The sequence below is a fragment of the Melospiza georgiana genome, chromosome 1 (assembly GCF_028018845.1).
Source record: "Melospiza georgiana isolate bMelGeo1 chromosome 1, bMelGeo1.pri, whole genome shotgun sequence".
Taxonomy (NCBI): Eukaryota; Metazoa; Chordata; class Aves; order Passeriformes; family Passerellidae; genus Melospiza; species Melospiza georgiana.
In genome coordinates, this window is record NC_080430.1 from 124,456,353 (window position 1) to 124,480,968 (window position 24,616).

General features: G+C 38.4%; 1 protein-coding gene across 4 annotated transcripts in view; it reads left to right on the top strand.

The window, feature by feature from the left end:
- The window catches only part of ZFHX4 (zinc finger homeobox 4), a 150,068-nt gene that overhangs the window by 27,250 nt on the left and 98,202 nt on the right, over nucleotides 1-24,616 (top strand). For 3 of the 4 annotated variants that reach the window (XM_058035125.1, XM_058035116.1, XM_058035135.1), the window contains exon 3: nucleotides 580-1,082. In XM_058035125.1, coding sequence (XP_057891108.1) covers nucleotides 580-1,082 — 503 coding nt within the window. The remainder of the gene's footprint in view (nucleotides 1-579; nucleotides 1,083-24,616) is intronic. The other variant, XM_058035142.1, reaches the window with a different exon arrangement.

Below are 24,616 nucleotides of genomic sequence, written 5' to 3' on the forward strand. Positions count from 1 at the left end.
CCTAATGGTGCAGGCTCGTACTAAAAAGAGTTCTCAAAGTTTGTTAATTTGTAACGTTTCCTTTTGACGTACCTAAATTGTACCCATGATGTTCACTGGGTATATTTTAAAATTAGAAATGCTGAGATGGGGTACCAAAAGTATCTAAGTTAGTCTAGTTACTCTTAACCTAAATAATATATTGTAGATATACAGACACACATATATATATTGACCTACCTCTAGCATCATTTAAAGGATATAACAAAACTACAATTAGTGCTGTGTAAGTTAATCTTGCCTTTTAAGTTACAAAAGCATTGCTGTTTTGTTATTTTATTGATCAACTTTCATGCCTTTGAAAATACAAATTCCAGAATGACATCATGCCCAGTAGGAGTAATTAAAGCTATCTGATGAGGGAATTTAGAAGCTGAAAGGGATGATTGTAATTGATCCTGATTCAATCCTATTACAGCTTTTTATAGTTTAAGCTCTAGAGAAAGCAAACTCCTTGTCAAGGCTTTATTTTACGGATTCCTTTGTGTGTGCTATGCTTGCTGGTCTCTACTTTCCCTTTTAATTTTTTTTCTCCTGTAGTAAATAATGAGCTGCCGCCTGAAATCCGGCTTGCCAGTGGTCAGCTAATGGGTGATGACCTGTCCCTCCTTACTGCAGGAGAGCTGTCACCTTATATCAGTGACCCAGCACTGAAGCTTTTCCAGTGTGCTGTTTGCAACAAATTCACCTCTGACAGCCTGGAGGCCCTAAGTGTGCATGTGAGCAGTGAGCGCTCACTCCCCGAAGAGGAGTGGAGGGCTGTAATTGGAGACATCTACCAGTGCAAGCTCTGTAACTACAACACTCAGCTCAAAGCAAACTTCCAGCTCCACTGCAAGACTGACAAACATATGCAGAAATACCAACTGGTGGCTCACATTAAGGAAGGCGGCAAAACTAATGAGTGGAGGCTGAAGTGTATTGCCATTGGCAACCCGGTTCACCTGAAATGTAACGCCTGTGACTATTACACCAACAGCGTGGATAAATTGCGCTTACATACTACCAATCACAGGCACGAGGCAGCCCTGAAACTCTACAAGGTAAGTCTGTGACAGCAACTCCAGGCAGCACCAAGTAGGCTGGGGAATTAACCTGTTCAGGGCTCATCAGTCAGGACTTTGATGAATTAGTAGAGTAAATGTTTATTGAACATGCATATGGTCAAACAAAAACTGCAGGTTAGTCAGGGAGGAGTGCTGCAGATGAGTCCTGTTTAGTCACCTGGGGGTCATTTAGGAGGCACTTCCTGCAAACACAGGGTCCGTAAGTCATTTTTTAAAAAAAGTTCTCTTATAATAATTGGTGTTTTATATCTCTCATAACCCTTTCAGACTTTGTCCATTACATTTTGGTCAAAAGCTTAACAGACATTATGGAAAATTATGTTTTTCCCATACCATGCATAGGGAAAGGAGATCACTTTCTGGCATATATATATGTTTGCAGCCATAATGTATCACAGCCAAGTTATTTTACATTGGTATTGTCAGTAACCACATGCAATATGCCACATTATTACAAAGGATATTCAAAAGTAAGCACTGTCATCCTTTTGTCTGCCCTTCTTTTCCAAACCAGTAATGATTTTTCACAAACATGAAAGGGTGTGGTGTAGATAAATATGTTAGTAGAATGGCAACTATATTTTTATCTTTACTGGAAAAAACTATGTGGATATAATGAATATGTGGGAGTGATGAATACCATTTATTACACAACTTGTCATGACTTTTTCCAAACCCTAATTATGGAGTAACTTATTTTTTGCAGTGTGTTTACTGGATTGGCTTGATTGTCTTGGTTCATGTACAAAATATAACACATTCATTTCCAAGATGAATAACTTTGTAACTTATTAAAAACTTCTTTTGTCTAGGGGATATAAAAATTCAGGAAATATTGCAAACCATTAGTCACTGTAACAAGCTCTAAATATGATTAGAAAATCCATTTTGCAAGTGTTATCTATTGATTTATACTAGAAATCTGTGATAACTAAACTATCAGGAGTCATCTGCTGATTACAGCAACTATGCTGGTTTTCTAATCATGTTGAAGACCTGTACATACAGAACAAATGTGGAAAAGTCTCAGCAGACCTCTACTTTAAGGAAGAAATAACATTTTTCAGCCATGTTCAAATGGTTGGTCTGAGCTAATACATGCTGCACAGGCAGTAACATAGATTTTCATTTTATAACCTGATAGTTGTAACTTTGGAGCATCTGCTGTGAGTAAAAATGGCAGTAACACAAGTTTTGGTTCCACAGTGCTGGCTGCTCTGCTAATTTAATATATTTTATTTAAATTGCATTTTTCCTTAAATCTAGAGAGTGTTATTTTTTGATGGTCTTTTTTAAGGTCTAAAATCCTGTTACGAAAAGTATGAAAAGAGCTGAGAGTCTAGTGGCATAGCCTGCCTCTGCAGCAAAACCCCCTTTAGAGGTTCCTGCTCCCTGTCATCTGTGAAGCCATTCCTTCAATCCTCCATTTACATTATGCAGCCACACTCTAAGTCAGGGTTTGTAAAAAAAAAAAAAGAAGCAAAAAAACTCAAACAAAACAATGACATTTTTGGTACCCATCTGTTTTTTGGAGTGTTAACCTACATTATTTCAATTATTTGTTCTATCATGCCACCATTCAAAAAAATGCTACTGCAAATGGTGCCACAGGCGGTAACGATGGAGTAGGAGAAGGGAAGGCAGAAGGCTTTTCTCAGATGGCTTTACTGCCAAAGCTTCTGAAATTGAAATTTCAACTGAAATTGTTGAAAACAAGATGCCAGCTGCTTATTTGAAAAAAAACCAACCGAAAACAAAACCTATAGTCACAAGGTACTCAAACTATCTACTCAAAACAGTACTTTCTCTTCACTCACTCAAGCTGATCCCTAGAGAAAACTTCATCAAATATGTTTGGGTTTCCAGCCTGTCCTACTAAATATTTGATGTGGGATGCTATGGGAGAGAGTATTAGCTTTTGGCCCTCTTCACTGAAAATGTCCTGCTGCTGGATCTGCTTCCCTACCAGATCCTGGTTTGTTAGATGGAGCAGCTCAGTAGCATCTTTGTAGCAGTTATCATACACAGCAAGGGACCATCAGTGGCCTTTGGAGCTCAGTCATTGAATCAGTTAAGGGCATCCCAGTGGAAATGGAATCCATAAAATCCCTCTAGGCAGATACCCTCCAGGCTTCATGGCCTGAGTAGGACAATTGAAAGTGTCTGGCTGTTAACCATACGGTTCCAGCTCTCCTGATGCATGTATTTTTATAGGACTTGTCCCTAGAATTGCTAGTGAGTGTCTCAGCTTTTTAAAAAGTTTCTGTCCCTCACGACTTTCTAGAGAATCTTGGAAATTTGAACCCCACTAGGTTTAATGACTCTCAGAAAGCAGATAGCATATACACACATATACGCTATTTTCATACAATTTCATTTTAAGGTTAATTTGAAGGAGAGCAATACCACATCAAAAATATCAGTTGGAGTATTAGTGGGGCTTTTTTAAGATTTGGGGTTGGCATGAAGTGCTACAATGTGTCCCAAATGGCCAAGATGTTCTAGATATGTGTGCTCTATAATAGAATGTAATACCTATGCAGACCACCCAGAAAATGCTGCTCTTAATTGTAAGTATACATTCAGGCCTCAAGATGTAAATAAATGCAGTTTTGAAAATCTGCTAAGTTATTTGCTAGCAGACTTGATAGTTTTGTCAGGTGTTGGTGAAGCTGTTGACACCAAGAGAGTTGTAAACTTTTTTCTCTTGATACATCAGATAAACTTTTAGAGCACCTAAGGAAAAAAAGAACATTAATTTGTATGAATAATAGATATATGCCTTGGGAGCAATATCGAATATTCATGAATTGTGTTTATATTCAAGCAGCTCCTCTTTTTTAAAATTAAGGTGCTGTGAATATGGTTTGGCAATAAAAAGTTTAATACTAAAACCATCTGAAAGCACAGAAGAATCTGTAGCTTTGTTCCTTTGCTTTGTCAAGCACCTCAAAGTTTTCCTTCAGTCATTTATATTTGTTTAAATGTTATTGTTTTGTGAATTTTCTTCTTATAAATGTTGCCGTAACAGCTTGGTTTTTCTCTCTGTGCTTAACTATTGATGGAATAAAAGGATGTCTTTTCATAGCTGTAGCTTTTAAAGCAGCCATGAACATCAGAGCTTCTCTTCTGAAGCTGTATAATTTTAGGCAGTACGGAAATGTCACTTTTAGAGTTAGATTCTAAATGTAGCAAAGTGGAACCTTTAGCTGTTTTCTAAGTTATTTAAAGAAGAAATGGCCTGGTTGCTCCTTACAGAAGTGCAGTATTCAAATGGTGTTGGTAATGTGGCTGCTAAGAACCAGAACAAAGACAGCTTTACCCTAAATGAACTCAGCTTGGCCTAAATGAATTTCCCAAAGACTTACTTTTGGAATTGTGGAGCTTGATATTAGCAAATTAGATCACAGAAGAGTTGCAAGTTCTTGGCAGCATCCATCAAGAAGCATTCAGTGACTCCACAAGTAAACAGAGAAAACTTCTATAGCAACAGAGTGCATTTCCATTCTGCAGGAAGAAGCATTTTGCTTCTGCAGATTTGGGAAGCTGAGGCAGGACGGTAACCTGTCTCTGTGGATGTGAAATGCATATAGTTGGAACTGCTCTTAAGGCAGCCATTTTGTAGCTTAGTCAAATAGCTTTCAGGGAACTCCATATATCATGTCCTGTGCTCATAAAATAGTTTCCAAATACTTTTATTAATAAATAAATAAGTACAAGACAGCCTTTTTTTAAAGTTAACTGGAATGTCTGAAAGTAAAATTTACTTAACCAAGTAACTGAATGACATGATCAATTTCTAATCACAAATTAATATTTGAAGCCAGTTTATAAAAAATATTATTTGATTTGCTGATAATACCTTCAATAATAATTGCTTTTGAACTGTGCATTTACTGCAGTTTACATTGTGTATGCAACTGTTTAGATGCTCAGGGAAAGAGAGAGGCAGCAATTAGCAGACTGTACGAGAACTACCTTGGTCTTCCTTTTATTGACAAAATATTGATCCACAAAACTATTTATGCTATGATTTTTAAGTTTTGACATATCTCTTTACCTCATGTGTTCTCAAGCAGCAAAGATATCACCCAAAAGGAGTGACCTGATTTCAGTTTAAGAAGGTTAAAGGTTAAAGGTTAGCTCAAAAGCATCATCTGCCTAGCTGCTTAACTTTAAACTGATCAATTTAATGAAAATCTGTTTTGCAGATGGTGTTGTAATGTCTTTGGCAGGATTTAGGCAGCTTTAACATTAGACGTATGCTAGTAAAAATTATTCCTTTATTTGACCAGAACAACACCTTTTCTTTTATGTTTTAAGGTAAAAGGCATGTGGGATATGGTATTTTGGCAAAGGACCCAGAAGCAGAAAGTGTTGATGGTCTTTCCATATGGGCTGAAAACCAGAATACCCTTATGTCTATTGCTAACGATGACTGAAGAAACAAACAAAGCTGTATTCATTTTTTTACCATAATGTTTTACTTTGAACCCATAAAAAAGCATTTCAGTCAGACCTGTCCTTGGAAAAGGCTTGTCTTCTCTGCCTAGGGTGGAATGCAACAGCATTAACTTTTTTAATCTGGCAGAGCACACCGATTGTCTCTTTCAGGCCTTGTGTTTGTACGTCAGAAGTATTCTTTCCCTTGCTCACAAACCACACAGTAATTGTGTTACTTAGCTGTAGATACTATAAATAAGAAGGCAAATCAGTCAATCCAAATGGTAAGTTTTATCTGATGGAGGTTGTCTGAATAAACAAAGAATTAGATCCTTGGGAGTGTAAAGCAGAGCTTTGTGTTTATGTCTTCTGAGAATCAAGCCCTCACAGTTTTTGCCAAGATAATTAAGTTTCAGGACAACCATGTCTTTCTATTTTCAGATGTATGCAATTCAATAGGAATTTCTTGGGCTGCTAATGCAATGCTATTATATGTTAGCTTTGTAATTAGCTAGGACTCTATCCCTTTGCTGAAATGCATTGTAATATTACACACACAAGCATAGTCTGCATGTAAGCAGTTGTGAAAGTGGTGCCCTTTGTTTCATATTGACCTTCCAACTTATTTAAAAGAGAATTTACAATGAGCCTTTGTTTTGTCCGCAAGTGATCATAAACAGCTTTCTAAAGAGTCCAATAAAATGAGAGAATCACAAATGTATAACATCACATATTGAAAGGGTGGAAGAACAAATGGGGCTTTTGCTGTATTTTATGGGATGGATTTATAATCTGTTCTTGGGTCACTTAGGGCCAAGAATTTTCATGGTCAGCTGCTTGGTCCTGCTAGCTAGCATCCTCTGCAGGAAAGGCAAATACCGTGCAGCACCTGCTCTTCAGCTGGGGCTCTGCATTGCTCTTTAAAGCGAGGTGTCCACTCCTCTGCTGGTTCAAAGTCAAAAGATTAATCAGACCAGCTTTTTTTTCTGCATCTGTCATCAGTGAAGCAGAATAGTCTGTCTGGATTCCATAATGCTGTTTGCATATTTGGATTTTCAATCAGCCAGGAGTATTGAATGCTTTGCTCATCTTTATCACGTGCAGGAGGCACAAGTGGGATTTAGTCCTTAGGTAACTTTTAGTGTAACAGTTCCCCAAGGAACACTGCTTGGTTTTTTCTCATTATCCTTGTTCTGGATGAAAGCTTGGTTGTTAGGAATTAACAACTGAGGGGGATGTGAAGTATATGCACATGGGGACAAATGGACTAACAGCCCAAATCACTTTGTTTGCTTTACTCTGTTTGGCATGAAATGTTGGGACTTGATCAGCTTGGAATTAACAGAAAGTGACATTCTTTTCATTTCAATTGTCCTGCACTAACTTTTTAATATAAAATAAAATATCCTACAAATATGCCAATCCAATTATTTTACTGTCATTGTCCCAATATGATGGTAAAAGAGGTCAGGAGATTGTGCAGCATTGATTTGCATAAAAATCATTGAGGAAAGGAAATTGGAATACGTCTGCACACCTGAGGAGCTAAACCAAGCTTTGCTTGATGTTATTCTTTTTGGTTGCTTAGAATAAAACTGTTTTCAGTGATAAACAAAAGTTATTCTAATTTGTTCCTCAACACAAGCCTCATAAAGAGGATAGAAGGTATTTCAATTTTTAAAGTCCTTTGAGATTTGTGTTCACTTATGGTTTTAAATGTTTTATGAAATTTAATTTCCACTGCAAGTTTCAGTTACTGTAATTCTGATTATGCTATTTGCTTATATGTATAAAGAGAAACCAGTGTTCAAAGAACACACTGTCTAGTCACAGCTATACAAACATTGTGTAGTCATAGCTACAAATAATGTATATGCCTACTATACTATAGACAAGAATATTTATTAAAAAATCCAAAACCCCCCAGCTAACAAAAAAAAAATTGTTGGCTGGTAAAATAGCAATTTCAAAAATACCCTTTTTATGATAAAATTAAAATAAAACAGTAGAGAAAACATTTTCACATTATATTTTATGTACATTTAATTTGACATTCAGATGTCTGGCTGTCTCTTACATAATGGTCCTTGTTAAAATATGCCATATTTTATATTCAACTTATGGTATACTGCTGAAACAGGGAGATGTTCTCAAATCATAGTTTAAAGAATCTTCTTGTTCCATTGAAATGCTGTCCAGAATCCCAGTCTGTGTGCTGTCCTGGGTAAGGGTGTGTGGGGCTGCTCTTGGAAAGGAGGCTGTACCAGGCTGCTTGCAGTGTGCAGCCTGCCCAGTGGAGCCCGAGTGAGTAGGTCCTCTTGGAGAGCAGGAAAAGTGAGCAAGGAGAGCCAAAGCAGCAGAAAGAGCACCAGTCTCATTTATTCAATATGCTCAACACACAAAATGGCTGTATGACAGCTATTTTTTTGTGCCTGGAGTTCTTTCATTCTGACATTAAGAGAAATATGTAATTATTTCTGACTGAGATTCAAAGCAGAGATGCAGTGTATAGTGTGTGTAAGAGTATTATGTCAATGTGAGTGCATATGTATGTGTGCATTAATAGATTGCAGCTATGGATTTAGCAGCCACTCCCTCCCAGCCTTGCAACATAGATTTTCTTGTTACCCATAGGAGATTTTAGCTGATATTATGCAACTCACTACAGGTGTCTTTTCTAAAATTGTAATTAGTTTGCCAGACTCTCCCAGGTGAGATTTTTCTCTACGCTCTCTTCCACATATTTAAAAACGAGCAGTAAAAAAAGTAGAAAGACTGGCACATGACAGGAAAGTTATATTTTGACATGGATACATGTAATTTAGCTTTGCTATTGCTTTTGCTAAGTAATTTAGAAGAAACTTTCCCTTGGCCTATGCATTTGTTGGTCCATCGACCAAAATACCAGAATTGTGATTTTATAGGAGAATTAATAGGACTAAAATCTTATGGGCCTTACATGTACAGGACAGAATTGAGCTTTTTGATACATAGGTTTTGAGACTGTATTGGATCTATATATGTCTATATTACTGGACAGATAAATTAATTTTCTGTATTTTTTCTTTTCTTCCTCCTTTGGGACACTACTGAAGCAGAAAAGGATAAGAAAGGATAGTGAAGATGCTGGTGTGAAATACTGAGAAATGCAATTTCTGTTGGTTTCAGCAAGGATCAGGCACAATGCAGGAGATGTGTTTTCTTGGATAAACTTCCATGTGTATGTTTGTTGGTAAAATATAATACAGTACAACAGGAAACAGTATTAATTACATTAAATATGAGTAGAGGCTTTATGTTGATAAAACATAAATTACAAGTGGTGGCTTGCAATAATTTTTGAATCTGATGATCTGCCTGCTAGATTGGTGTACTTAATACAGGCAGATAGTGCAGACTGATGCTTGTACCACCTCATGCTGATACATAAAAGAAATAAACTTTGCTAAGAACTTCAAGATCTTTGCTTTGTGGACAGCCATGAAGGAGGATGTCATAGAAATTACCCCCTTGGTCTGCAGCAGAAAATGCCAGCTCTTCAGTACTGCAGCAGACAGATACACAGCATATTGTGCACCATAGCCTCAGGGGAAACTGTATGTTCGACTCTACCAGTGGGAAGGAAGGCATTAAAATAATCCTTAGCTTTTAAAGGCAGGGGGTATTGAAGAAAACAAAAATTGAGCAAAGGTAGTCTTTGAATGATGAACTGTGCAGATTCCCATGCCTTGGGCATCCTACTGCAGTAGCAGTTACAATAACAGAAAAAAAAATGGGTTTGTCATGTATGAGGGGTATGAGCAATACTCCTTGGTTATATGCATGAATAGGAAACAGACTGCTAATGGGAGCTGTGGTTAGTAACATACTAGCCTCATTCCAAGAGTGGATGTTTGACCAGCAGGGTTGCCTAACAAAAAATGTGATTTTTTTTCCATTTAAAATTGTTATCCTACAGTATTAATCAAACCATGCTGCTCACATGATTCACGTGTGTAAAATACATGACTGTATAATTACTGATTTATTGCTGGATTATGTGCAAGAAACCTATCATATAAGGGCATTTTTCAGTGGTCTGCCCAAAGAGGCTATTAATTTGTAGTCCCTGCTCTCCCTTGTAAACTCTCTCAAAAATCAAGAACATGCACTACTTCCTTGCACTGCTCCTGGAAAAAAGAACCACAGAGCCACCTTTACCCATAAAGATGGCACAGAATCTGCTGCTGTGGGATAGTTGGTACCCCAATCTTTTAACAGAAAACTAGATTACTCTTAGAGAAAGTTCAAGATGACCCTTTTAAAACAAAGGCCAGCAGTGAAAACTCTTCTTTCCAGGACTTTATTAGGCAATTCCAAAGGTCTACATCTCTTGATTTTAGCTCTTTAATTAGCACATATGGAATTTTTCCATTGGTGTCCTAAGCTTGTGTTTGGACCTAAAGCACTTCTTGGGTGGGAGAGGTCAGTTGTCTCCAAACAACTTCATTAAAAAGAAAGATGTTTTCTATGGAAAATCCTAAGATGTTGCAAGTGGCTCAAGTATCGTAGTAGCTATGATTGATATCATCCTTATCCTAAATTCAACACTCTGGGTCCTAATAGTAAAGGAGAAGGAAGGGCACTTCTATTCACAGAATCATAGAATCAGAATCTGGTGTTGGAAGGGACTCATAAGGATTATTGAAACAAACTTCCTCTCCTTTCAAGACACCTAAAACTAAACTATATGACTGTCATCCAGATGCTCCTTGAACTCTGACAGGATTGGTGCTGTGACCGCTTCCCTGAGAAACCCGGGCCAGTGACCAACCACTCTCTCAGTAAGGAGCCTTTCCCTGCTGTCCAAGCTGAACTTCCCCTGACACAGCTTCATACCATTCAGACAACAATGTTCCTGTTTTCTGTGTAACCTAGACAAAAACTTGCTCTATGAGAAATAGATTGAGGAAAAAAATACTAACATTCTATAATTGAATAAACACTTTGTGAATGACCAGAAACTTGATATTTTTACAACAAGAACAATGAAACAAAGTCTAAGGAGCATCTTGGTATTCTTGTTTGTGTGCTAGTGATGAGAACATGGAAAAAGCTTGCTTTACTACTGAAATGAGACATCTTTAGTATCTAGATGTTGCTATTTTGGAAACGCCCTTTGGCATTTGCAGATATGTAAGCAGCTAATGAATGGCTGGAAATTAGGAAGAATAAAGTGGGTGGGAAAAAATGAGTCCAAACTGCAAGTGTTTTTGAAAACCTTATGTCCTTATTTGTTCAGGAGCTTCTGTGACTCAAAATCTTGACCCAGGAGGAAGCTGGAATCCTGAGATATGTGAGGACTGGATCTTCTGAAGTCAGGTCTCAGATGAAAAAGATCACAGGCTGCAGAAAATAGTTTAGGACTAATTTTACGAAATTTCTGACCTAGAGTTTGGGCAGATTTGAGCGCTCTGCTGTATTGCTAGTCTCCTGGGTCTAACCCTGTTGCAGATGCATCTCAGTAATAGGTGTTGTATCTAGGCTGTGGATATCCTTTGTCACTTTTTGATTTACTAAGGTAGTCTCACAGGTCACGATGAATTGGATATGCTGTCAATGTGCTCTGTCTCTCTGTTCCTGTCTCCACTGGTGTGTTTTGTAGTGTGTCAGGCTTCAACAATATCTTCACAACACTTGAATTTCTGTGACTTATAGAACTCAATGAATGAAAATCTTTGTAGCTACTCATTAGGACTGCTTACAGGTATTTTTGGGAAAGAGCAAATCCTTACTCAGACACTCCATAGTCTTGACTTTGACATTTTTTTTTGCCTTTTTGTGTTGTGTTTTTTTATTTTTCAAAAAACAAAAATAGGTTTGTGGGATCATCTCTGACTCAATATGTTACATGTAGGGGTTGGATTCAAGAAGGATCCAACTAGGATAAATAAATATCTTAGGATGCTAGGATATTTATTTTCTTTTATTTCATGAGCTTTTCACTGAGAAGCTCAAATTCTGTGGCCTCAGCTACCTCAAAATCATCAAACAGATGATATGGTTTACCCAAAGCATTTTGGGGCACACAAAATACAAGAGCTATGCTGGTTTTGAAGAGTTCTGTGTAAGTAACAATTTTTATGATAAGGAAGAGTTGAGCTGTTAATCAAAAAAAGGAGACTCCAAAATCTCGTACTGTACAGAGAGCCTGTATCCCAATTCACTCAGCTTTTGTGCTCTCCAGATACAAAGGTTTTATGCCTCATGTTTCCACAACAGGAACTAAAAAAATGTCTTTCCTTTACTTCTAGTAGTTGTTTGTCCTAATAGATTTAGAAGGTAAGGTCAATACTGTCTGTACTGGGAAACAGAGCATGGCTTTGGGGAAAAAAAACCCCAACGTGTCTCTAACTGAGCACAGGTGATTGAGAGGTTGGCCTGTAGTACATCTGACAGTCTAAATGGTCCTCAAAGAATTATAATTAAGCATAACAAGTTCTTCACATATGTCTGTCTTTCTGTCTGCATATATTTATTTTTACACGGAGTTAATAGTGTCTGTAGTGGGGAAGGATGGATTTGAGTATTGGGAAGAGTTAGAGGCAGAGGTTGAAGTTGGTCGTGCTCACAAGAGAGACGCTTATCCCGCAGTAGTGTTAGGAGGGAAGTCAGGATTGCTGGAGGCTTTCTTGCACAGGGGGTGCAGTGGACAGTAACAAAAGGGCAGGTGTGAGTGGTTATAAAAGTGTGCACTTCCCAGGAGCATAGACAGGATTTAAAACTCTATGTGTCCATACATAGCCCAGGCTGCTTCTGTCATCCCCTCTAATGCTGTATGAAGGTCTGTATATGTTAGTGTCTGCTGCAGTCAAAGTTGGATTTCATTTTTTCTTCTGATTTCCTTCTCCCAGTTACTTATAATTTTCTTATACACACTTTTAGGACTGAAATTATCAGGATTCGGTCTGGGTTTAAAGAATATTTCTTTTTTCCTTTGGAGCTCTTTCTGAGTCACTTAATCATGAGCTATCTTTCCAACCTGTCCTAATGAAAAATACTCTATTGCAAATAAAGTTAGTTAAGTACATTTCTTGAAGTGGCTGTCCATAACAGAAGAGAATGTTATTTTAAAAGCAACAACACATTAATAGGCCAAGTATGCAATCATTGTCCTATCACAGCAAATTATACCATTAGTCCACCTTATCTAATCTCTTTGCTACAGACTGCCTAACAACAATTGCTTCTGAGAGCAAAGCAGACCAAAAAAAAAAAAAAAAAAGGATTCCATGGGCAAATGTAGAATAATGTTGCTTATACAGGAAAATGCTTGTTCTTTTCATATGTCTTCTGTACTTTGCAATTAATTAACATCATACAAATTCAAGTATATATTTCCCCCCCCCCCCCCCCAAAGTTGCCTTTGGGTAGTCTTATAGGTATACAAACATCAAATCAGTTTATAAAGTGAACTTCTGACTCAATCATATGCAGTGGGAAGGAGTTCCATAGGTTAATTTAACCTGCATGCAGATTTTTTTTTGGCTTCTGAAATTTTCTGTCATTATTTTATTAAGTTTTATTTGTTTTTAGTCATCTGGTAAAAGAATGAAAAAAGATCATGTGTTCTTACTTGCTTTATGATATTTTACATAATTTTTATAACTTCACAGTAATCTTTATGATTACTTTATGGTCCTTTTATCATGTCTCTCTTTTATTTACACAAAAAATTTCAATCCATTCAGTCTTGCTTTTAGTGGAAGTTCTTCCACATTTCTGCTAATTCCATCACTGATCTCTGAACTCCTTTTGCCAGTGTTAAATTTTTCTGGAGATACACAGATATTTCAGAACTGAACACGCTGTTCTCAGTGGAACTGTATGATCTTACTGTCCCATGCCTGGTGCATCCAAAAATATAATCTGCTTTAAACAAATCCTATTGCAGTCTGTGCTGGAAATATGTTGCCTTTCATTACATGCTTCTTCCCACGCCCCCCCTTCAAACTGATGCTGAAGTGTCCTGGAGTGGCTACATTTAGCTTAGACACCAGTAAAGTGTTTGATTGGTTCAAAGTATTTCTTCTAATACACATTTTTTTGGATTTATCCATCCATACTGAGTTTCTTCTGCATGCTCAGCTAACCTTAAAAGTATCTGGCATTTCTCACAGTTCTTTGGCTGGTCTTGACTGTCATGAGTTCATTTATGACTTCTGCAGGATCAGTCCTTGTTTACAGTTAGAAGACACAGAGGTAATTTTTGTTCTGTTAAATGCTCTGGTAGTTCATGTAGCTTGTTTTCTGCCTCTGTCATTTTACTTTTTTGCCCCTCTGTTAAGTGCTTACATTACATGGTTAGGCTGCTTCTGCATAGCCAGCTGAGTGGAAAAAAAATCCAGCTCTGAATTAACCCATGGAGAAATTAAAGTCCCCCTAATATTGGGAGAGTGAGAGAAAGAAGCATCTCCTTGTGCCCATGTCACATTGCCTCTCTCCTCACATTGCCTGCCTCTCAGTGCTTTCCCACAGGTATTGCTGTACCTAGTGGCTTGAGGTGCAAATGTCTGTAGGCACTTAACTATTTGCTGACCCTGAAGGACACAAATAGCTAATTAACCATCTATCTGCAAATATTTACCCCAGATATTTATTTATTGATGCAAAATAGAAGATGCTGTTGCTGCATATAGACTGCAGGGCTGAGGCATAACTGCAATTGACTCTTTGTAGTGTCCTCTTTTCATACTGTTTGGTGCTAACTTTAATGTATTATTGATTGTTATTAAGGTATACCATGAAATACAGATGGGATGTCTGTTGTGGTTGAACTCATACTGTGGGAGCTATGTTGACTTTTAGATTGTTCTGGCCTTCATGCTGCTTGACATTAAAACCTTTCCCATTAGGGCTTAGAAGAAAAAGAAATATATAGTAACTATGTTACCCTGTATGTAATGTGAAGTAATCTGAAAATATGATTCCAAATTCCCTCCCCACCAAGTCAGCACAACATTTGAAATGAAATACTAATTTCAGAGCAAGCCAGGAAGTTCAAATTCCCTGTGTGACTGTATATAAACACTAGTTCAGGATGGCCAATACCTGAATTTAAATTAGCTGTGCTACCTGCCAGTAGAAAGTGCTAAAAGTAGAGGGATTAGGGGTCTGATTTTCTAGAATACTGAGTCCTAGTGGCTCCTCCTGGCAGCATGTGTTTAGCATCCTAGGATCCAAGGTCATGCTCATGAGTGACTGGCACCTCTGTGCTGACTGCCAGCCTCCATCCTTGCACAGCCTTCTTGTCTGGATGTATTGGCTAGTTTGAAATACACAAAAATTGCATCAGATGATCAATTACTGCTGAAATGTCACTACTGAACCCTGTAATAGTGCTAATTAGTTAAAGCAAAGAGGCACTTATCTTGGCAGCAGATCACTGAATACTTTTTTCACAAAATTAGGTTTGTAATGCTTTACATTCTTCCCCCTCCCTTTTTTGGAGAGGTTTAAGTATATAAACGTTGAGCGTTTTTTCCTTTTTTTATTTCCTATTCCCCATAAAAAGAAATACTTAGTGTTTCTCACTATGTCCAGCAATTTCCATCTTAGAATAGCTTACTTTTGTTTGGAGCTCCTGAAGAGGCTATTAGTCATTGGAGAAAACATGAAACAAGGAAACGTATGACAAACACACAGTCACAGGACAGCCCTCTCTGATTTTGGCTCAGCTCCCTTTCTGCCGTTAATGGGGCAAAGAAGAAACTGGAGATCTGATGCGATTTCCCTGCCGTGGGGGAGGGCAGAGTTATTCTGCTTGTGTCAGGGAGTCCCTGGCCGGCAGGGAGCCAGCTGTGTGTGCCCTGTCCTTCCCAGCACACACGTGGCAGGAGATGTGGCAGGAGAAGGGCTGGGAAGGGCAGCAGCAGAGGGGCAGAGGGCCTGTGAGTGTGTCTGTGATGAGAGTGAGATCCCTGCTGCCAGGCAGACGTGGGGAGCTCCTGGCAGAGCCAGCTCAGGGGGATGCTGGTGGCTTCAGAAAACTTTTTATCTGCTACAGAAAGGCAGTGGCTGCTGTCACAAGCTGTGGGATCTGACTGCAGTCCTGTGTTTTGATCCTTTGCTCAGGTAGGTTTCATTTTTCTTGTGCTCACCTTGCAGGGAGCCTTCCCGGGCTGTGTCAGTGTGTTCTGGGCTTAATGAACTACCAGAGTTCTTTCCCAGCACCAGTTGTCCTTTTTCAGTGCTAAAACATGCACAAGGCTGTCATTCACACATCCCATCCCCCAGCTTTTCACCCAGCATTTAGTTTTTGGTGAGGATTGTTTCCTCACTATGCCACAAAGATAAGATTCTCAGCTGCCAGTGGTGTGAGCAGTCTGTGAAATTTCTTTAGTATGAGGTAGGTCATATTGTTAAGCAAAAGTCTAAATATTTGCTAAAATTCTGGAAAAATACAATGGCTTTGCTAGTTTTTGTGCTCTGCAGAATTTATTTGAAGCTTTTAAAATGTTGTTTGTTTCCTATTAAAATGGTGATGAGAGGAAAGAGACAGGAAGAATGTAGGCTAAATCCATCTTGTTGTAGTATTGATGATCTCAGTAGTATTACTCCAAGGATGGAGAAGTTTTCCAAAATGAGTGTTTCTTAACTCTGTCAATTGACTGGGACATGGCTCTCCTGTGGTTTGACTACTGTGGTTTGTCACTATTGTGAGAAATTATCCAGTTCAAAAAGTCCTGTTATTTCAGTAATTTCTTGCTGAAATTGATGGTTATTGTTCCTGTTTTTCTCCCAAAGTTTATTTCTAGGGCTTTCCCATTTGTTTCTGGTGCTCTAGATAAAAGGCTAGTCACAAAAGGAGAGTCAGAGAGACTGCTGTGCAATGAGGATATGTAAAGGAGGAGAGGATGTGAATTTGAGACTGTTTTCCCTCTCATGGAAGCAGTTTGCCTGTTTGATACAGAGTGTGAGTTGATACAATGAAATCCACTTCCCTAAATATCTTTTACATATCAAACCAGGTTACTGGGTATTGATAACCATGACATACTTTGTGGGTGAGCATACACATTAGGACACCTCATTTATAGCCCATTTCTCCTCCTAAATTATTCCACATTTTTTAAGCAGCTGCTATTTAAAACCAGAAAGCCTCCACCCTAAAAGGCCCCAACCTGTCAGAAACATTTCCTCTCTTGCCTGAAGCTTGGAATTTCACTCGGAAATGCCAGCTCCCTCAGGAGTGTGCATAGTGTCATCCTTGCCTTGTGGTTTACTCTTTGCAGCCTCAGTTGCACACACAGACATTTTTTACCACCTCACCCCATTTTTTTCCTTCTCCACCAACATCTCTACGTGTCTGTTTTTCACAGTGCTGTTTGCACCTAGATTTCTGCAGCACTTAGCCCAGTTTCACTATTACCAGGCCCTGGACCCCTTTATATTTTTCTCCTTTTCTGCCAATTACTTTATTTTCCACTTTCTCTTGTGGATGAATGTGAGTGTTTATGTACATTGTCATGTGCATTATTATGAGCATTTCTATTTATCTGGGATGATTGGAATAAAAATTTTTTTGTCTTGAGCTTGAGTTGGCTGTGTTGTCTCAAATAATAAAGAGAGAAAAAAGTGTGCTGAATATCCCACGGGAAGCTACCATGCATTTTGAACCTGCTGCATATTTTGCATTAGGAAAAATATGCTAGAAATTTGTAGGGTGCTCTCTAACTCCATCAATGCTCTTTTTTTCATATGGCTGCATGTACTGAGCCAAGCCCCAGTAATATTAAGGGGGGAAAATGCTGCTGTAACTTTGTGACTAATATATTTTAGAAACGTCTTACATTTTTCCTGTAATAGCTTTTCCATACATAGTAGCATTTCAGTTTGAAGGGTTTTTTTTGAGACTTCTCAAAGCCTATCAGAGCTAAAAACAAGTGCCAGCATTCTGTTGAAAAGCTGGAAACTTCCCACCTCCAATGCTATGAAGCTCCTTTTTCAGACTCAAAGATCATAAGATTAACACATTATTGGTAAAAGGCCCATCCTGGGTGTTGCCCCAATGCAGTCTGAAAGGAAACTTTTTGTTTGAAAGCAAGGAAAAAGTCTTGATGGTGGGTTTGCAGCAAAACCAAACTAATGACAACTGATTTAAGCTAACTGGGCTGGGAGCATTAATAATAATTACTCTTAGAGACAATTTTAGGTCTTGTTTCAAGCATGGAGATTTTGTTGACACTGTCGTCTAGGACTCATTTGAGAATTCTCTGGAGACCATGTTCCTCTACCTTTCACACGAAAGGTGTAGAAATGTGCCTTGAGCAGTCAGAGTGCCCTTTGTGAAGAATTCTGGACCTATGCTGGGTTCATATTGACAATATAAAATTGTCCATGTGGCATCAATAAGACTGGGATAAAACACATGACATATAATAGTTCCAGACCATGGTCTTTCATTCTTTTTTAGGTATAACCACTGAGGCCACATAGGAATAATTATCTGGCTGTGTAAAGGGGTCAAACCAGGGTTTTGATATTCACAGTACATATCCTGATGGGAGTGTGTTGTTTAGGTAGGGTTAAATTTTGTCCCAACTCCAGCAAATGGTAGATTTTCCGTTGAACTTGGTGGAACTAAGATTTCACACATGACACTTAAATCTGTGCTATATAAAGCTTTGTATAAATACATCTGTATATAATATATATCACGAGCATGTACAAATGTGTTCCTGTATATTTTAGCCAATTACATAAACTGTGTTTAAACTGTCTACTATGCAGATGCCTAGAATGAACAAACTAAAAAATCTGGATAGAGGTAAAATACTCAGAGAATGTAATGGGAACACGTTTTTTCACAATTGTGATTTTGAGAGGTTTTGTTCCCTTTATTAGTTGCCTTTCTCTACTATAAAATCACGTGGGATCTTTTTTCTAGTTGCATCAATTTTCAGCTACAAATGTTTTACATTATAAAACTGTGTAAAACAGACTAAAAATTGTGAAGTGTAAGAACAGATAATCTGGAGCCTTAAGTGCTTTGGGCAAACTTCTCCTGCCAGCTTTCAGAGATACAGAGGGAGACTGTGTTTGAAACCCCTCATCAGAGCAAAATGAACGTTTTAGTGTTCTTGGACATAATATCAGGCTAACATGCTCCCTGACTGACATCCTCTACATACTGTATAATTGCCAGCCTGCTTCTCCAAGTGCCTTGAACATTACAATTTTTAATGTACCAATATTAATAACCAGATGTGATCTTCTTCCTGCCCAGGGGTCAAGCTAGCTGGCCAGGTCAGGCTGTTTGTCTGTGTGCACAGACTGTGAAGTCTATTCAGAATGACAGGTATGGGGGGGAGGCGGGTAGGGTGTTAACCTCAAGACCACCAAAAGGGAGTTCTCCCTGCTGGGAACAAAGACCAGCAGGAGCTTCAGCCTTTTTCAGTACTCCTGGGATTTTAACCAAGTGAACAAAAGATGATGCACAGCTGAAGAAATGCTCTTCACAGCTGATACATAATTTAAGATGTTCTGTTACAAACAACCGGATATGTATTTGTGATTTCATTTGAGCACAGTCCAATTATCTGCAGTCAGTTAATATTTTTGTGTGAGTAGTTTCTGTGTGCTGCTTTATGTGCTCAGAAGACGCTCAATTGCCAGAGTTTGAAAACACGCTAGCCTTGAAAATAGCCCTGGTACTTAAAGAAATAGCATTAAAACACCAGCAGTTGCTATGGGGTGTTTTGTACCTTCTAGTTAATCTTTGCCAGTCTATGTATAGATTATTTTATAATATGATATAGTTTCATTAAACATGTATTATAAAAACATTTACTCTTCACTCTCTCTTTTTGTTAGGTAAAAAAAAAATCAAAAGAAGAAGCTATTTGTTTCCTAATTGATTTTCTACGTTAGTTGTTCATTGAATAGATAAGTAGTGCCTGTGATATTTGATTACAGAGCAAGGCACCCATTTAACCTTCCGTTCTTTCCTGGCCAGGATTTCAAATACAATACAACGTACCTCCCTTAGGCTCAGTAGGATTAGACTGCTAGCAGTAATCCCTGATGCTATGAAATAGACCTGATAGAACTTCAACTCACTTGTTTAGGATTATGCTCATGAATTTCAGTCATCTAGTTGTATTAACCCTTTGGGAACTTGTGTGATTTATGCTGCTATAAATAATAGAATATTACAACAAACAGTGGTAGATTCATATCAAAACTTATCTATGTGTTTTAAAGAATTCACTTTTGCAGGGTGATCAAAGTGTAAAATTCACATTGAAATTAATTTAACTCCTATAGCATAAATCCCCAGAGTTTGTTTTAATTCTAATGTTCAGGTGCCATTTGCAGTTCAAGTGTCTTTAAACAGGTTGGTCTCAATTTGTGCATTGCTTTTTAAAAATTGTTTGAATAAATTTTAGTTCTCAAAGTTGCATTGAAAGGGCAGACAAGTGATATCTGCTAACTACAGAGCATCAGTGCAGAATCTCCCAGTATAATGGCTTGAATGCAAGCATGGTCCTGTGGTAAAGAGGAGGAGTAGTAATACTTGAGCTATCATTTCCATTGCTCCTTTTTTTTTATTATAGCAACAATGGGCAATACTGACTTATGATGACTTATGCCCTGAGCTAAAAAACAGAGTAAGAGTGCTAGAGCATTTCTGATGGACCATGAGACAGTGGGCAAAAGCATTGTAATCACACCAGATTTAGACTACTCTTTTGAACTGATGACTTCTGTATAAATGCTGATTTTTAATCTGGTCAAATCACTACAGGGAATAACTCTGTGCTAGCAATAACAAGGAACTTTACTTTCTTTCATTTTCACGATCCCAAAACCCACCAATGAAATAAATATTGTTTCCTATTACCAGTCTCTTAAACTGTTGAACCTTTAGTTCAAAGGCTCATTAAATATTTATGTGCACAACTAATTGTACTGATTATTGAAATGAATATATGTATATGTTTTAGAATATTTGATGTCAATTACAGTGAAAAATTGTGGGGAGTTTGACTTGGGAACTCTAACCTACTCTCTTCGCAGAAGATAGAGTCAAATTAGGACTGACTGAATATGCACATTAAGGTGTCAATTGGTGAAATACTGCCACTTCAATACACCTGCATGTGGAATTGCTGTATTTAAAGGCAAGATGACAGGCAGAATCAGTGCTACTAGCTGCACTTGATGACAGAGGCATCAGGGCAGTTCTTTCTTTACCCTTTAGACACTATTAAAGCATGCCTATTATTGTAGATCTGCTGGATACTCTTGATATGTCTGATGATAAAGTGGTATTGATGAATAGCTGAAGGCCATGAGAGCAATAAATGAAGTTACTCTCGAGTGATTCCATTCTTTTTTTGCAGGAGGACTCAGGAGTGGGGGTAGTTTGGGGTGTTTGTTCATCAGCCCAGTGGTTCACTCATGTGCTCCCACGTGGAGTATTGCTGAGTTCTAGTTGGTCACCCTTCCTGATTAACATATGCCCAAGGCCATTACAGGAGAATCATCTTTGCTTGAGGTGCGGATGTCTCCATGATGCAGATGATTTTCATCTCCACAGCAGTATCATTAGACTTGGGTGGTGAAATCCACTGTTGACTCTGTATCTTGCCAGCCTTGGGGTTTGGATATAACAGCTGGGTTGTAAACTGAGGTCTGCTGGTGGGATGCACAGGTGGTAGGGATGGCCAAGGCAGCACCATATAGCTGTCCCACACTCACAAGCCATGCTGATTCTGCATTTGGCTCCTGAGGTAACCCAAGGAGTGATAAGCATCCCTTGGTAATGTCTGTGATATATGTGGCTGGTTGCTACATGGATAGATGTTGCTTCTCTTTCAAATTGGCTTCTCTCAAATTTTTTTGTCTTAGAAGTGTCTTCCAAAAATTGTGCCCAGTCCTGCTGCTGCTGAAAACTAGAGTCAATTGCAATATTTAATACATTTAAACTTTTGTGCTTTATTGGTTAGTTTTGGTTTGACACCTGGTATATTTCTGTTCCCTGATTGATTGCAAATGTACCATTAGAAATGGACTGTTTCATGAATGCTAAGTTTACACATTCAGAATGTGTTTTCCCTGCATATTCTGCAGTATGTGTTTAAACATAGCTGTTTCTGAAACAAATTCCTTGCTTGGGTCAGCAGATTTAGTATGGAGAAATTCATGGAAAGCAAACAGCCAAGAGGTGGGGCATGGAAGGAACTAATTCAAGAATTTCAGATGAATATAGCCAGTATTTTCCATCTCTCCATCTTTAATCTCTCCCACTTTAATTCTAAATGCAGAACTTCCAGAACTTAATGGCCTACAGGTTACCACCTTCAGATTTGCTGTGAAAAGAGAGGTAAACCTGTAAAGTTTGATGAGAATGGATCTGCCAGAAATACAGCTGTCTATCCATTGGCCAGTTTTTCTGACAGCAAGTATTTTGCAAATGCAGTTTCAGCTCTGTTCCAACTCTCTCAACTTGCCTCTAGTTGCACTTTTCACTCTGTTTCAAGCTATAAAGACTGAAATGAGTCAGACGTTAAGTATCTCTAAAGCCTCACTTCATATACATAATTCAGATCAGCTAACAATGTCTTGGGCTAAATATCAAAAGATACTGAAAGCTTGTGTTTTTAGAGAATGGTTGGCAAGTGAAGAATCTGTTTTCTCATTTTCTTGATCAAAAACTTCAATTTTTGATCATTCCACCAATCATCAAGTTGCACATGCCCTTCAGTTTCTTACAGGGTAAAGGGAATACAAGATGGCCATGCTTGGGAGAGTTTTTTCTAAGAAAATAAATTTTGATGGCTTGGGTAGCACTACTGTTTATTAATGTGCATTTACTTAGCAAAGCAAAAAAAGGTTGTGTGTGTGTATGTGTGAAGGGAATCTTATTAAGTCTAAATAAATAGACTGTAGAAACCATGGTAATACTTTACACTTTGTAAAGCCTTTATTCGGAGGCTTTCAAAATGTTTTAACAATGTTAATTAAATTCAGTGCTCCTTCATTCTGTGTTAGCCTAAGTGCATATAGGGCCATCTTCATGTACATACTGGTAGAATTGAAGAAAGCTCGTGTTCAACTGTGTGCAGCAGCAGTGCACTGCAAGTATTTTCAAGGCAGGTGAAAAAAAAAACAAAAAAGCCATGCTCAAGTGAAACTGCACAGGGAATTGCCTGTAGGTAGGCAAAACATAATTACAAGTTGAAATTTGGCCAAGACATTTGTCTTAACGCTCTTCCTCCTTTGAAAAAAATGTGCCACGTACTTAATAACTTTATTAAGTACAAGCAGTTGTGAAATCTGTTCTTTGTTTCAACCAAAAGGAAACATTTCCTAACAGGATGGTGCTGTTAAACACCGAGCTAGGGCACTGACTCATTACTAATTTAGACAGAGAGCACCATCAATGAATTACCAAAACTCTTTTTTGTAGCACTGGTGTTTTCCTTGGAGATCTCCCCTCCGAGTTCTGACCCTGCTTTAGCCTGCGAGATCTGAAGGGATCACAGCACAAGGTGGTATGGCTTAGGGCTGTATATAAAATGATGAAGGAGAGAGTGAAACCCAGCCATGTGCTCCCTTTACTTGACACTGTAGTAGGAGAGGGAGGTGGCATTCAGGGAAACTCAGAGCTACTCTTTTTTTTTTTTTTTTTTTTCTGCAGTAAATAATCAGCCTGTGAAATTCACTGCTGCAGTGGGGGGGTTATCCGGATAAACAGTTTATCAGGATTTTTAAGAAGGATAAGGGCATGAACATTAATGATGTTTCTGATTATGTGGGTTAAAACAAAAAGATACAAGAATGTTTAGTTCTCTATTATTATTGCTAAAGTCAGGATATAAACAGACTGTCTTCCAGGGTCAGGCAAGGATCCCTCATCACACTGCACGGTCATTGAGGCTCTCTAAGGGCTTTTATTTGTACCCTGCTTTTTTGTGGATCTGACATTATTCGTGTGCACAGAGAGCATGTGGGAACACCTGGGCTAAGGGGATGATTCACAGTGTTGCTCCTGCATTTCCATCTCTCCGTCTCCCTCAGTGACTGTTCTCAAAGGACAACATTAGACTTCAAAAATGAATACGAGAACTGAGTGTTTCAAATGTAAATAAGATGCCTTTCTGTTCACAATTTTAGTCTCACTAAGGAAAGGTACTACTCCAACAGTAAACAACTGAATCTGCGTGTCTGGGTTATTTTGTTTTTCTTTGTCAGCATATCACTCAGCGTGGGAGAGGAGTGTCTGTGTCATAATTAGTGTTTCATTTATTTAATTTGGAAGTACAAACAATAGACAGAAAGGGCCATTTGACAACTAATTAATTTGTTTCTGCTCAAAGAGCATGACAAAAAGTTTGCCTTCAGATGAGCATTCATAGACTGTGGGTTTGCATTTGAGTAATAATTCATCAGCATTTCTCCATAGATAATTTGATATCCTCAGTACAACATGTAAAGGTACAGGATTTGAATATATTTTTTTAAATTTGGATGACTAATGGAAACTCTCTGATCATTCTAAGACCAGTTATGATTCAGTACCACACAGGATCTCTCCACATTTCTAGGAAGCCCAATTTTATTCCACCTCTTGGAAGAGGGTGAAGCATCTGCAGCCTGGCTCCTGTGACACTAGTTCTGCAGAACCCACGTGGCACCATGTGAGATAGGCCTTGACTCAGGTTACTGTTTTTCACAGCAGTTTTACAGGCATCACAGTAATGTGCTACCTCTGAGTGCTAGCTGTTATTAATTGTTCTGTACACTCTGCTCCCAGCAAGGATTAGGCAGACAAACTCCAGTGTTGTGAACGTTATGAGCAGAATAAACAATCCAGGCCTAGGGAGGCTGTGTGCTGATAGCTGTCTGGGTCCTGACACAGCATCTCTCCAACCATGGCCAGTCAATCTGTGTGTGGAACCCAGGTCTTAAAAGGAATAGGGAAAGCAGGGGTAACCTTGTGCTCTGCAGGGATTTGTCCCCATACAGGACTGGGAGATGGCAGGGCATGCACTTGGACTCTCTGCTAGGAAGCACTGTAA